Source organism: Bacillus rossius, chromosome 5, assembly GCF_032445375.1.
Source record: "Bacillus rossius redtenbacheri isolate Brsri chromosome 5, Brsri_v3, whole genome shotgun sequence".
Taxonomy (NCBI): domain Eukaryota; kingdom Metazoa; phylum Arthropoda; class Insecta; order Phasmatodea; family Bacillidae; genus Bacillus; species Bacillus rossius.
This window is the reverse complement of record NC_086333.1, coordinates 75,170,926-75,187,515: the sequence shown is the minus strand read 5'-3', so window position 1 is coordinate 75,187,515 and position 16,590 is coordinate 75,170,926. Positions and strand designations below refer to the sequence as shown.

At 36.0% G+C, this 16,590-nt stretch overlaps 1 protein-coding gene across 1 annotated transcript in view; it reads right to left on the bottom strand.

Moving 5' to 3' along the window:
* Nucleotides 1-4,998: 4,998 nt before the first annotated feature.
* LOC134532011 (transcription initiation factor TFIID subunit 6) overlaps nt 4,999-16,590 on the bottom strand; it is a 28,431-nt gene continuing 16,839 nt past the window's right edge. The window contains exons 8-11 of the mRNA XM_063368135.1: nt 14,853-15,001; nt 13,336-13,585; nt 9,954-10,099; nt 4,999-6,754 (exon numbers count right to left, since the gene is read on the bottom strand). Of these exons, the coding sequence (XP_063224205.1) occupies nt 6,677-6,754; nt 9,954-10,099; nt 13,336-13,585; nt 14,853-15,001 (623 nt within the window). The 3' untranslated portion in view covers nt 4,999-6,676. The remainder of the gene's footprint in view (nt 6,755-9,953; nt 10,100-13,335; nt 13,586-14,852; nt 15,002-16,590) is intronic.

Genomic DNA, 16,590 nt, shown 5'->3' with positions numbered 1-16,590 from the left:
AGCCCTTTTTTTTACGGTCATGTTCCGTTGCTTGAAAACCACACAGAAGTTACTCACACTGTAAATGTAGCATACATACCAAACCTTTATTTAATATCTAAATATATTAAACAAATTTACTAAGCTAAACTAGGATCCTCTTTCTGATCGTAATTTTCGAAAACAGAATATCTATATATTGATAATATTATTTGACTTCACAATACTAAATTTTTTAAGGGGCTTTAGTTATTGTGCCTACAACCACAATGTTTGCTTGAACTATCATCAGGATATATTTAAAAAAAAAAAGTATTCGTGAATGTACTTTTTTACACGCAAACACACCCATTGCAACACGATTCAAATTGAATATTAAAACAACTTACACCCAATGAAATAAATTGTGCAAACAGTAGTTTTTCTTTCTTTCTGAAACTCTAAAACTTAGGCTCGTGTTGTACTAACACCATATGTAATAAGTGATTTCAAAGCTGGAATGGGGAAGGGGTTTCTATTGACTTATATTTGTATGGTTTGAAAATATGCAAATTACTCTCTTTGAGGCTGGGTGAGTAACTAAATCAAATGGCGGACTTCTTAACTACTGAGTCCGATTCACAGTTAAACTTTTTCAAATTACAGGATTGGCAGCCTCTAATCATGACCTCATCCTAGAAAGACTGCGGCTAGGACCAAGTAACTACAGTTCATGACCAAATGTAACATGCAGCGTGTCACAGTGTGACAGTGTAATTCTTCAGTGCAAGCCACATTCGTGTAATCTGGAATGTGTTATCAAACAACTTATTCCAAAAATGCTTACAATGCTTCATCACTTTTCATTTAATATAACTAGTATGAGTGTAGTATGCTGGCTAGGGATTATGCATGGGTGAAACAGCTAGTTCTTTTTAATCAATAGTAATTTGTGGCCCATAAGCCTAGTGGACGCTGCTGGGGCTACGAGCCACGCAACAGTTATTTGGTTAGATCCACGAGCTACCCTGGCGCTCTTCTGGACAACCATAATCTTAATTCCACCAGCATTCAGCCAAGCTCACTCTGGGTTTCGAACACCAGACCGTGGGTGATGGCAATATTATTCCAAATTAACTCTATGTGGTATTAAAGAAAAATCACTTCCACAAAACTTATGTATTTCAATTAGATTTATAACATTTAGCATGCACACACAACTAGAAATGATTAAAAAACTACACTAATATGGTTCATTCATTTATTTACATATAAATATTTTTCAAAACATGCATTCACATTACAAGTGGAAATATAATTTTACCATTTAAGAAAACTGTGGTAATGAAATACAAATAAAAATTCCCTATATTCGCTTTGTTCACATGGATTGTATCTTTTGCAACTTCTGCTCCCAAACATTGAGGTGCCCAACTAGTCAGGGGTGTATTTGTGTTGGTGAGGCGTGATGATGGTGAGACGCTCGCTGGTGCTTCCAGCACGGTATCACCTCCAAGCGCAGGGATCTGAACCTGCATGCAGTCTTCTTGTCGTGCATAACACAACTATGAGATCTGAGTGGTAAGCATAACATTATGTGTCTGAGAAATGAAACTAAAAGGTGTAATGCAAAGACCTTGAGTGTTTTCAAGAATCTTTTTCCCTGGTGTTTCATACCTAAATAGTCTTTTGAAAACACACACTTTTAGACCTTTTCATTTTCCTAAAGAAATAAACACAAAAACCAAATTATCATTTACCCCCAGCATCATAAACATAAATCACTCTGATTAGCTTGTGTGGTTTTTTTTCTTCTAAAGCTCAGCACACTGTATGTGCACCTGAAACAGGCAGGGTCCCTACTGTGTCCTTAACCAGGTATTCTTGTTACCGGAAGTACAACTACAGTTAACGCAACCAAATTGTACTACTGAATCATCCCAAAAGTTTGCAACTACTATATATATATATATACACACACACACACACACATATATATGTGTGTATATATGTATATATATATCGCTCTACTCCGAAAACGGTTAATTTTTACAGAAAAATACAAGAGGCATTTTTTGTAGATAATTTCACGACAAACAATTTTTACTCTATTGACCACCGAGCAATAGGTCGCGATATATTTGCGAAAAACTGATTTTCGTGACCTTTTGACCTTTATAACTATTTTAGCGGGCACAATATCAATGTCGATTTTTCACATCTTCATTACAACGCCGTAATAAAGGTGTATACAAAAATTCAGCTCACTAGGAATTTTTCCGCAGATAAAACCTAAAATGACTGGACTATTAACATGAAATAGTTATTGCCATTGCACAAATTAATGCATATGTTAAAATAGGTACAACTTTAAAACTGTCATAAAAAATGCTGAAAGAAAATCCCCACCCCTTTACAATTTGAATTTAAATAGTATATACAGTATATTCTAGAATATTTCTGATATTCGCACAACCAACAGCCAAGTGAAGGAGCAAATGTGAAAGATAGTGAAAGTACATGTTCATTCGCTGTACACACTTGCTACTTTTTTGGATAACAATTTGCTGTTATATAAAATGATTTTATATCCAAGGCATATTTAAATATACATATTTGGAAGTAGTTTACAATGCGATACCATAATATTGATGTCGTCATCAACATAATGGTGCTGATGTCATAACTACCCCTACATTCTCATGGGACAAGCACAGGAATATGGGGGTTTTGGGCAGTAAACGCTCACACATGTTTTGCACAAACATGTTTCTTTACGATACTAACTTTTGGGTAATGTACTATATACTACAGCCCTATCTATTCTAGTATAGAACAATATTATTAATATAATATCCATGGTATATTCTATAATCTATACTATGTACAATCCAATCCAGTTTAGTATATTTTGTGATACTAAATTTTAATTATTTATTTATTGTTTTGTTCTATGATTTACACTTCTAGGGTATCATAAAGTATACATACTTCAGCTCTATCGTAGTACAGAACACGATACCAAAAACCTAATACCCTAATGCCATTTCTTCAAGAAACATATTTTGTGCTAAATAAGCATATAAATCTTTCCCATCCAAAATGTGTACAGGTTGTAATCACTTCAGTACCTCCTTGTTGTCTACTTTATCAATATCACTACCACATCACAATTCAATTATAAATTTTTTTTTAATGTAGTTGAAATACCCTCTTCGCACCTTTCGCTTTGTTTCCATCTCTTCAATGAGTGCAAAACCAACTTCACCTATGAAAGTAAGAATTACCTTACCTAATAAATTTTATTACTCAATTAATGTAAAAAAATTAATATCTAACATAACATCAAGAACTAAACACACACAACATCCCTCTGTCCTACCCCAGCAAACAAAATGCCCACAAAACCTTACTACTGAATCACTAAAAGCTTTAAAAACCAGAAGAAAAAATTCACCTCCCTGGCTTTATTGCCATAATCATCTACTTTCTTCTATGAATAATACTCTTGTAAATTATGCCAAAATTGTTGTGTGTTCCCACCTTTAAATTCATTCAATATCGCAAACTTAAACAGTCACTTCCCTTGTGAATACAATTGAAACGACACAATCTGTCTCTACACCGTGCCATTAAATAATTTAATTTTTCTCATAATTCTACATTCATTACTACACATATGTATGTATTCTGTATCACCTACCTTTGTAACAGTTCTCTTCAATCTTCAGGAACCATTCTCTTGAACAAACATATGACTATCACCTATCAACTTACAACCCAAGTTAACACTTAGTTAGGGGCATGCAGATTTCGCGTAAAGATCTGAACACTTATTAGACTGCAACAAGGTATACCCGCAAATGTGGTTTCTTCCTTGTGATTGGCGGCCATCTGTGAGAGAAGTCGTTGACTTATTTGACCGAGCCACTCAGGACGTGTTTACTTCCGCACTGAATCACTGTGATTGGTGTTGTTACAATCAATATTTACCTGGAAGAAACTCACCCAATCACAAAACACAGACGATGCTACAGAGTTTTGACTTTCATCTAGTCCCGAAATCTTTTCGTGAAATCAGCATGCCCCTACACTTAGTGTTACTCAAATCATTTCCACGCAAGACATATTATGTAATCGATTTAAAAAAATTCAGGTTTAAAGTTAAGAACGTATCATTGTTAAAAGTTGTATGATCTGTCTCGTGTTCAAAGTTAGGTCATTTTTCATGAGCATTAAATCAATATATTTTTGTAGATTACAAAAAAACTTGTTTCCTTTGTGAATACACTGTTTTCATAAAAACATATGAAGTGTAAATTCATTAATTTATGAAAGCAAGATTTTAAACTATGAGAGAAAATCTATGCTGAGATTGCCCATTGTAATACAAGGGAATTTGAATTTTGTAGTCATTCTTCAGGCTAAGTCACTAGAATCGCTGCAGTTGGGTGTCGCCAGAGTTCTCCATGTTGAAAGGCCTGAGTTTCCTACATTGTACTAATAAAATATTTGATTACACTCTGTGCACTAGTCAAAAATTTTACTTTGTTTAGTGTTTTCAAGCCAACCTCAAACATTGATATCCTTAGGTAGGCCCAACTAAATGGGAATCAAAATCCTAATGGCAAAGATACATTTACATTTTCTGGTTCTGCATTTTTAGCACACATTTATATAATTATATCACGATTCAAATGCAATTTGTTCTTTACAGTCTACAGTTTTAACATACTTCGTTTTAGAACACAAAATTTTCATTTGCACACTTTGTTTATATCGTGGTTGGCCTTCAATCTACAAAATGAATGGCAGGAAAGCATAACATTCTAACTGGCAAAAAGCAGTATTAACAATATATGAAAGGAACTAAGACATCATATTACTTTGAACCATAACAACTTTTTTTGTTATTAAATTAAATTACATCTTAACCAAAAATCCCTAATTACTAAATAACTTAGCAGATTAATTGTGATTTTGGATTATCTGCGGCATTTTTCGGGAGTCTACAGTGCAAAAAATTAAAAATTAAATGAATGAATGGTCCATTCAATTCTTTAATACATGTTAGTTAGCATGTGTGTTTTTGTACATAAATAAGACTTGCATAAAAAAGAAGCATGTTATGTACACAAAAAAATACACACTTCTAAGCTAACAATTATGCACTAAATGTTGCCACATCTAATGTAAAAAAAATTACGCTCCCATCACTTCCCCATCACATGCCTTGCCCAAAAACTCAGGCTCCACGCAACTTCTTGTATAAAATAAAGTGGTATAAAACATCCCAAGCATGAGGATACTTCAGAATCTTGAGACGAACCACGGCCCCCTTGTTACTGAAAGTGAAACACACACCGAATGCACTGATGACCTTGGCCAATGGATTGCATTCTATCCCCTTTAAAGGGTCATATCATATGACCCCAAATCAGAGCTTACAGATATAACTCAGGGTGTCTTAAAAACCTGGTATGTATACCAATTTCAGTACTTTTTGACGACATTTAAATAAAATTTTGTCACATATTCTTTGAAATCACTTTGTCCTTTTTTTTACTAGAGCTAGGCTGCTCAGGAAATTTTCCGATCATGCTGATAACCGATACCAATCATCCTTTCAAAAAACAGTAAAACACCAAGATGAAGCATGCCAGATTCCTTCTTTCATATATATATATATTTTTCTTGGAAACAACTTGAGTCATGCAAACCAATATTTAAACAGATAAAGTAGTTGAAAGTGATTAGAGAAATAAAATTAACACAAAATAAAATTGGAATATAATTTAAAATTTTTAACTTTGTTATATGGTTTGGCCTTATTGATACACACAACATTAAATGCAACACAACATGAAGCCAATATATTTAAAAAATTAATTTTTCACACAAAAAGTATAATTATTTTAAGTCAGCAGCTTAGAGTAATTTTAGCTGATGCATCAAATTATGGTAAATGTTCATATTCAATTAAGTTTACAAATGTGTACTTGAACATGTGCTTAAATTACTAGCATGTGTTGGCTTTTAAAAAAATATTAAAATAATTCAACATCAGGAGTAAGTAAAAACTATTCAATTAAAATATCTCAGCAGTGTATGTGAATGAAGTATATTGTACTGTGCCATTATGCTATGTCTGCTGTCTGCCGGCCAGCCAGGCAGACTGGCGTCTGCAAGTGACAATTACGATGATCAGTAAGATGACATATTGGCCAAATAATCAATCGAAACTCTGCATTTTCCTAGCACTATTCTTTTTTTTTTGCATATAATCAGCAAAACTGAACATGATTCGAAATAGATCTACTATTCGCAGAAACGTGGTGATTTTAAGTGTACCGTCGCCAACCATTTACATTTAATGGGCAACTATTAGCTGAAATAAATAGCCAATAAAGCCAAATACAAATAAGCAAAAGGCTGCTGGAAATTTAAGTTTTGTGACTTCCAACACCTTTACTGTTTTTTTATTTTGGTACGTTTTCACGACTTTCGTGACCGGCCGTTACTTTTTCCTTGTGATCTGTAGACACCCTGCGACTCTGCTAACCAAGGCAGCCGCGGGAGACACTCTGTTTGAAGGAGAATCTGGAAGTTCGCTTTACAAAACTCTCGTGAATGTTCGCTCTAGCTATGGTGCTTCGCGTCCCGGCCGCTAACGTTACTGCGATCGCAGGGGTGTCTGGAGGTCGGCAGGCGGGCAGGGTCACTGCCCCAGGATTATCTCGTCGTCCTGCTCCATCTTGACCGGCTGGGGCTGCGTCATGAACACCGGCTTCAGGCCCTGGAACACACCGTCGATCGCCCCACTCAGCACAACAAACCCCCTTAGCCTGATCCACAACACCTCTACTGCGGCTGAATCAACGGATCTGGCCTTCTACTCAACGTTTATGTTTGAGTAGAGAGCGGTAATTCACTTTTAAACATTTATCACTTAGAAAGATTTATTTTCAGATAGGGGTACTTTTTTTGGTCAAAGTCAAATTCTGAATCCTTAAACTTCCCAAGTTCAATGTCAAAGCTATATACGTATAACCTTTTATGGTCTTTCATAGTCTGACATCTACGCATTAAAAAAATGTTTAAAATGAACATCTCAATGTTAGAAACACACTGGTTTAGTAAAAAATGTATGTAACTGTATTTTTTGTTTCAAACGTTAAAATAATTTTTAAGGTATCAAACATGACAGTTCCAAATTACTAACTGGAAGGTGCTGATCATTTAAAGTTATTATTAATCCTAGCTGTTGTAGGAGCATTCTTTTGAAGAATAAAACATAACTCACTTGGAGTTTTCAAACCTTTAAGCAAGTTTTGCTGATACCATGTGTTTTCTATCTTCACTGTTGCCAATTCTATCTTCACTGTTGCCAATTCACCAGCATACTTTGAGACTGTTTGCTGTAGCTTGGGAATATACATATCAGGTTCATCTTCCACACAATCATTCTTGCGTGCAACTTATATTACATCCTTTAAAACCAGTTATTTACACGCACATAGTCACAATAATATTAAGGAGTAAACAAATTGAACATTAACATATTTTCTATCAGAAGCAAAACTTGCCAATGCTGTGTCTCGCATACATACGAACAAGAACTCTGTTTACGTTCAGACACTTCCTGCTGATGTTATCTTTCCATCTGGGCGGGCTAGAGGCTAGAGCGAAGCAGTGAAGGAAGGGAAGTGGAGACTGCCCTTTGTCTGTGTTTTTTCAAAGATTTACCCACTAGAGCTGTGTCAATGTGAATCGGCAGATGCAGATTTTGCAGATACTTAGTTCAAATTAGCATTTTTGCTGATTAATGTTACACTTGTTAATTTTTGGCAGATATTATTGAAAAGTTAAAGTGCCTGTCATAAACTAAAATTCCACCAGTACCCTTTTCACTTTTCCTACTACCATATACTCTGAACATCAATTCTTAGCTACGTGTACCAGCTGAACATATAAAACTTAAATATCCTATGTAGTGATGGGTCAATTCCTGTTTTTTCCCGGTTCTCGGTTCGGTACCGGTTCTTAAAAATCGGTTCTCGATTCTCGGTTCCTCGGTTCTGACTTAAAAAAATTAAATAAATATTATTCACACATTATTTATGAGGTGTTTTAAGTAATAAACTATTTACTGTTTTGGCTACAAAAAAGCACTAAAAAGCATGTGTCCATACTTACAACTTCAACAATTTACTGTTTATAACACTGAAAATAATAATTTGTTTGTATTGTTCTGTCCTCAATGTTTTTTATTGTATGCTTACAAAGAAATGCATTGGCATAATGATTCAGTCTTTAAAGAGGCTATCAAAGCAAATTAAAAGGTTTAGTATAGTTTTCAAGCTACAGTAAACACACCAACCTTAATAAAACTAAAATTTACTATATTAATTAAACCCTACTTTAAAACATAGGAATAAAAAGAAAAAAGTTACAATAATGGAAATAAATACAATGATGGTGAACTTTCAAAGAATTAGAATATTAAATTGTCCATCAAACTTATTGCCTACATTGAATTCAGTATGTTTGCACAGTCAACAGTAAATTACTGCCACACTTCTGATGCCATTTCTTACACAATTTGTTCTATTTGGCCGGAATAATTATACTTTACAAGTGTCAACAAGCATTTTGTAACTTCCCCCTTCAAAAAAATCCCATTTGTCTAAATGAGAAAGTTACTAGCCATTACACTAGATGGCTGCAGATGCAGTGAACTTACATTCCAAAGCACTGCACAAAAAAATGCATAAAGTTTTATAACGCCGAAAATTATTACGGAAAATTTTTAATCAATCATTAATTATATTAAACAAATATTCTGTGGAATTTGCAATACACCAGTCACCCTTACTTACGTGTCAACGACTCAATTAACTGCCTATTTTTAAAAACAAATTGAAACAAACATGGCGTCTTTCTGTTCTCACATCTCTGCTGAGGCACGTCATAGAGTTGCACACCTCTATGAACTACATCTATGGCACCTTCAACTGTTATGTTTTGATTGTAAAACGTACTTTGTTTACAGATGTGGCGAGAACATTAAATATTTTCACGTGTTATTTATTTTATAGTTAGAGATGAATATTATTCCACGGAAGTCCAAAAAAATAATTCATATGTGGTTTGGACGTGAGTTGAGCCATTTCATGCTGCAGTTAAGTTATAGTGAAGGACTATTTTCGTAAAGGGTTTTGCTGTACTGCCGGTACCGGTACCAGTACCGGTACCGGCACCGACATTTTAGCTGCGGTTCTCGGTGCCGGTTAAAATGCTGAGAACCGTAGGAACCGGGAACCGAGAACCGGTACCGACCCATCCCTAATCCTATGTTTTAATAAAGTTCTCGTATCTAACTCATTGTAAATAAATATATCACCAGCACTGTAAAGTTATATAAGAACCAATACTCACTTTATTTAGAGCATGGCTACCACTACAAACAATGAAAAATACCAACTGCTTGAACCGCAAAATTGAACCCCAATTTGTATATTAGTTCTAAATCAAATTCAAATAAATTTACGATTTTTTTAAATTTAATATACACATACAAATTTTATACAGCATTAAATAGAGTGTGTGTGTGTGTGTTTTTTTTTATTATCATTTTTCTTTTTTCAAATAAATTATTGGTACTGTACTACTTTCAGAGGATTTCAGAGAGAGAAGAATCAAGCAAAGGTTTAGAAACTATCTACAAAAATTCTGAACCAAAGTAATGGCATCAGTTTTATTTTAGTTGAAAGATCACTGTTTCTTTACTTTATTCTGGGATATTTGTACTAACAAACCTATACTACATGTAATTGTTTTCCCTTTGGAACAAAAAAAAAATGTATTACATAATAACCACACTTTTGTATTAAAAAAAAAAAAATAATTACACCATCACTCACATATAATTTCTAGGGACTGTGAAAACACTCTGTATCAACAGGGGTAGCACTGTGCTCGGAGGGCGCGCTCACCTGGTTCGGGGTGGGCGGCCGCGAGGTCACGATGACGTACTTGGAGGGGTTGCTCGGGGCGACCATGGCCCGGCTGGCCGGGGCCGAGCTCCCCACCACGATGGTGCGCCCTTGGTGCGGGCCGCTGCCGGATATGAACGAGACGTCTGCAACCACCCGGCACACACCTCCACACTCTGCCGTCGCCCGCCGAAGGAACCCCTTCCACACCATCCGATGTGCGTCAAGGTGAACAACACACATCGGAACTCACTTTCAAGTTTTCAATTCACTCATGAGTGTGTTAATTTAAAAGGAATGTCACACAATATTCAAGTACTTCAACTACATATACAGTTTATAGTACTTTATCGTAGACATTTACTTATTTTCTATCGTGAGTTTATTGGCTTCTATTGGTTTGTTTTAATTTTTTGAATGCTCAAACACAGCTATTTTCTTTTTTAATTTATTAAATATTAATTAAACCAAAATATAAAACAAATTAATTATATTTTTTTTGAGATATGCAAAAGATGAAAACGATCCCATTCAAGTAAAATACAGAATGGGTCAAAAATGAAGATCTTTGATAGAACTGAACTTTCAATCCCTTGAATGACAAATGCTTGCAGTTATAAAAATCAGTCTTGTCACGTCAGTCAATAGATTATATTATTTTTGTATTTTGAAGCAAAATTCGATCTTGTGAAATGGCCTTAACAGTTAAAACCAAATAAGCCATCCACAACCACCTATTACAATGAAGCCAGCCTTTATTCTTTAGGGCAGCCGGAAAAAAAATCTAAGTAATAATGTCTTACACTGTGTCACTACCAGCTGAAAAATGGCGATGACAAAGAGGGGCTGTCCAGACAAATATGTGATAAAATTTCCCAGATTTCCCAGACCAAAAATTAAACTTTCCCGGACTATTTCTTTTTAAATACCTTAACTATTTTGTGTATATTTGAAAAATCCAGAAAAAAGAAAACGAAAATCCAGCTTCCCCCATCTTATATCTAGCTTGTGTGTTATAACATTTCTCAGGGGGCATAAAGAAAAAAACATTATAAGCAGTAAATATCAATTTAGCACTTGTCAGTGTTTGAACTTTTTACCTATTGACTCATCAGTCTGTGTAAACAAATAGAATGTTAAAACCAATGATGGGTACACTCCCATCTTCGAATTTGCGTAGCCGAGCTAACAAATTTTTAACTTCGTCGTCACGCGTGGTCAAATTTGTCTAACGACATTTTTCTCTCCAATTATTTTTACTGTTTCATTCCCGGTCAAAGTCTCTTCAATTTTTATTCCTAAAACTTCCATATGTCTTCCATCCAGCTCTAAAACCTTAGCCTGTGTAGTGCATTTACCTTAACTGGTCTGGTCTGGACATGCACTGATCAATATATACAAACTTCAAACAAAACCTTGCATACGCCATTACTAGTGTGTATGACAATGAAATAAAACACCAACTTAAAAAAAAAAAAGATCACAGCCTGGGTGATGGAAGACTGGAGCCAAAACATCTTTCCTTCACATTATTATCACTGTCGGAATTTCCATGGCTCTTTCAGGATTACAAGTACATTCCTTGACTTTCCCGGATAAATTGCAGCTTCCCTGACCTTCCAGAATGTGGATAGTTTTATATTTTTTTTTAACGTGAAAAACAATCTCTGTGGCTGGAGTATTAAACTTAAATATATGGTAGCACAGACTTCTTTGCAAAGTAATAAAGTTCATTTGCGATTGGGCCCTACTTGGCGAATGATTTAAAAAATTATTCAATTTGAATGATGTTACATCTAAATGTGTAGTTTAACACTTTAGTTATTGAAATAAAAGATGAAAATTAGTGTATTTTTACCAAAGCATAATTTAATTTTTATAGAAAAATTTGTGTAAAATCACACTAGCTTTAATAGTTTCTAAAAACAGGACGGAAAATATAAAGTCAACAATCCTTTGTATGAGTAATGTTACGATACGTCGAATGGAATAGGTTGGGTTTTTCACGTCAAAATTAAACGTAACGGTAAATGTTTTTACGTCACAATTTCTACGAACTTAGGAAAATTAGCCATTGCCGTGTAAAATGTAGACACCACTACAAAAGAACGCGAAGATAAACGGAAATACGAACTCTCAAATATTTTTGTCAGTTCAATAAATACTAACTTAGTTGAAGCGTTACTGTGGTAATATGCTGCTAATCATTTTTGTTCGTGGATACATAGTTATATTTTTTTAACGTAAAAAAACAATCTCTGTGGCTGGAGTATTAAACTTAGATAATATATATGGTAGCACGGACTTCTTTGCAAAGTAATAAAGTTCATTTGCGATTGGGCCCTACTTGGCGAACGATTACAAAAATTAATTTAATTTGAATGATGTTACATTTAAATATGTAGTTTGACACTTTAGTTATTGAAATAAAAGATGAAAATTCGTGTATTTTTACCAAAGCGTAATTTAATTTTTATGGACACATTTGTGTAAAATCACACTAGCTTTAACAGTTTCTAAAAACACGACGGAAAATATAAGGTCAACGATCCTTTGTATGAGTAATGTTACGATACGTCGAATGGAATAGGTTGGGTTTTTTCACGTCAAAATTAAACGTAACGGTAAATGTTTTTACGTCACAATTTCTACAAACTTAGGAAATTTAGCCATTGCCGTGTAAAATGTCGGCACCACTACAAAAGAACGCGAAGATGAACGGAAATATGAACTCTCAAAAATATATTTTTGTGCAGTTCAATAAATACTAACTTAGTTGAAGCGTTACTATGTGGTAATATGCTGCTGATAATCATTTTTGTTCATGGATACATAGTTATATTTTTTTAACGTAAAAAAACAATCTCTGTGGCTGGAGTATTAAACTTAGATAATATATATGGTAGCACGGACTTCTTTGCAAAGTAATAAAGCTCATTTGCGATTGGGCCCTACTTGGCGTATGATTAAAAAAATCATTCAATTTGGATGATGTTACATTTAAATATGTAGTTTGGCACTTTAGTTATTGAAATAAAAGATGAAAACACGTGTATTTTTTTACCAAAGCGTAATTTAATTTTTATGGACACATTTTGTGTAAAATTACACTAGCTTTGATAGTTTCTGAAAACACGACGGAAAATATAAAGTTAACGGTACTTTGTACGTGTAATGCTACGATACGTCGAATGGAAAATCTGTAGAATGTCTGCAGAACCGTGTCGAATGGAACATGTGTAGAATGTCTGCAGAACCGTGTTGAATGGCACATGTGTAGAATGTCTGCAGAACCGTGTTGAATGGCACATGTGTAGAATGTCTGCAGAACCGTGTCGAATGGCACATGTGTAGAATGTCTGCGGAGCCGCGCCGGCGTCACCTGGCACGTGGTGGTCGGGCTCCAGGCCGTGCGCGGGCCGCAGCAGGCTGCCCGCGGCCGACTGCTGCAGCAGGGCGGAGGAGGGGCCCCGCAGGACCGCCGGGGGGGCAGAGGCCCCGGGAGCGGGCTGGGACCGCGCCCTCACCACCGCCGAGTGCAGGTGAGGCCCCAGCGAGCCGTAGTCCGCCAGGTACTCCTCCACGTGGTCGGGCGGCGGCCTGACGGCTCGCAGCACCGGGGACAGCACCTTCTGCACGCACCACACCCGGCTCAGTTCGACACTAGCCCGTTACGTCACGTGGGGGAATCAATCTCGAGGAACTCCGTCCTCTCGCCACATAAAGTTCACATGTTCACCCTCTACTAATGAGTAGAGACCTGCAAAAAATTCGCGGATTCATTTCGTGATACGCTACAATTCAAATAATTGTACCTTAGCGCCGCTTCTACCACTGTTTCACTGTTAATCTGGAGGACTGAGGGCCAATTAGAGACCCTCGCTCAAAGAAGTGCCGGATCGCAGACTGCTCGGCCGAGACGACTCGCAAGTCAGCAGCTGACGAACGGGTGGTGGCATTTGCCAGAGTGTGTGGAGTGTGTAGTAGAGTCTATCCTGGAACGTCAACGAATCCGCGAATTTTGCAGGTCTCTACCAATAAGTAACAACCAATTGAATAAGGGGCGCTGCAAGAGAGAGCAAGAGAGAAAACAACGAAGCAGAACTCGCACATGCGCTTATCTAAAACTGTTTGAGTTACTTTACCTTGAACCAACACGCTACAGTTGATACAAGTAAAATTTGTAACTGGGACATTTTTTTCTAGAGATAATGTATGTATAAATATCTAAAGAAATATATTTTTTTTTTCTGTTTGGAATAATTGTGACTCAAGTATGACTGTTTATAAATACAGTGAAAGCAAGTAGAAAGTGATGTAGTAGAACTAAAGTATATGTATAAAGCTGCAGGCTGGTTTTAATGTTGCGTGACATAAAAAAAAAATGAAAGAAAACTGTAAGCATTTGAATATTGTGACTCAAAATTATGTGTTTGGTTTTTTTTACATTAAAGTAAAAAAATCAAATTTTCATATGTTTTCAAATTCAATTTTTTGTTGTTTGTTAAAAATCTGTTGGTACACACTTGTTACAAATTATTTTGTCCTAAAACAGCAGACCATACTAGTCTTAAAACAAATTTTGTCATCCTGGACAGAAGGAAACTAGTTCCAAATATTATTTAACCCAGGTCTGTTGCAAATTATTTTGTCCTAAAACAGCAGACCATACTAGTCATAAACACATTTTGTCATCCTGAACAGAAGGAAACTAGTTCCAAATATTATTTAACCCTGGTCTGTTACAAATTATTTTGTCCTAAAACAGCAGACCATACTAGTCATAAACAAATTTTGTCATCCTGGACAGAAGGAAACTAGTTCCAAATATTATTTAACCCTGGCCATCATCCGACTCTTAACGCGGACAACCACAGCTCTAGAAGCAGAGGCGCTCACAGTCATGAGGATCTTGATGTGGCCGGCCGCGATGCGGTCTATGTTGCTGAGCACCGGCCCCTCGGTGGCACCCTCAATGCGCTCCGAGATGTACTTCACGTTCGGCAGGATGAACACCTTGATGACCTCTGGCCCCAGCTCCGACAAGCCTGCCGACACCACGACACGAACGCTCTCAGTCGCCCGTAACACACTGTCAATATGAGGAGAGGCAAAGCAATCCTAAACTTAATTTAAAAAAAAAAAAAACACTGAGTTGAACACACGCCATTGCTAGTTTACAGTGTGTGTCATATAGGAAACCTGAACAACGGGGAAAAAAAAAAATTATTGCTACACAAACATGCACACAGAACACAAAGCCAAAATCAGTTGTTATAAATTGTTAACTGCAAAGACAGCACAGATTATTCCGTGGAAGGAATTATTTTAAAACAAGATCACAGCACAGATGAACTGAGACAACATGACAGTTGCAACAAGATCAGTAAAACAAATACTACCTACAAACTACTACTAGTTAGTTGTAGGGTATCCGTTGTAAAATTATGAATATAACAAACACTTCAGTTAATATGCAACAAATATTTATTAAATATTCAATTAATTTTAATATTGTGCAAATGAAAATTATTTGTAATGACAAACCTTTTTAAAAACTACATTGCATGTTAATTGCCTCTGGTCATACAATTAGCTTCCATGGTCTTCATATTGGCAATGTGAGTCGTATGAAGGTGCTCAACTGAACAGTCCACAATAACATTAGCATGCTACAATTCAAATGTGCCTTAACATCTAAATTTAATCCTATCATTAGCGCTGGAAAATTGAAAACAACAGTGGTTGGTAGATTCGTATTTACAAGTGGAGGCCAACAACTCGAATTATATTAACCAGATATATGCGACAAAATGCTATAAATGCTGAAAAATGCTGAAAGTATCTGCCTCATCAAAATAACAGACTATGCTCCAATGCATATTACATTTGCACCATGAACCAAGCAGCAATGCTGGGAGGAACAGGTTAGCAAAGAGCAATGAAAATGTTACAATGTAAGCATACAAAAACAGAATTCATATTGCATTACAGAGTCAGTCAGTGATGAGCGTATTTATATAGAGACACTGGGTCCATCTGCACTGTGTTATTGTTCTAATTTCATTCGCGGAATTCTGTGTTCCATATTGTAACAACCCAGATTACATCCTTCCTCATGCAATCCAATAATAATACGTAATTTGTTATAAATTTTGGTCATATTTCAGGTTAGATGTAAAGTTGTTTCTTTTTCAAAGTTATTGTGAAAATATTTCTCCAGGTTAATTGTTTTTATTTTCAAAATTCATTAAGTTTATTTTTGAAGTAGTAAAATTTTTTTTTGCTGGCTTCTTTGTGTGGGAAGGCATGCGACGTAATTCTCCTTCGTTTTTCCACGGCCGAGGCTTTGTTTCACACGCTAGGCGTGTGAGTCATGGTCACGGGAGTGTGAGAAAGAGACAAAATCGCTGTCTCGTGGGAACAGAGGTAAGCATTTCGTGGAAGCCTCTGTTACCATGCGCCGTGATTGGCTGAAAATTACGTCAGCGAGCCCAGGACACTGCCCGCACAAAGAAGGAAGGCTGTAAAATTCTGTCATTTTCTGAGCACCATACCGAGAGGTCATGGTCGGGCGATGGCTCGCATAAATATTGTAATGTTTTATTGAAGTAAAACTTTGCGGCTACCGTCCGGG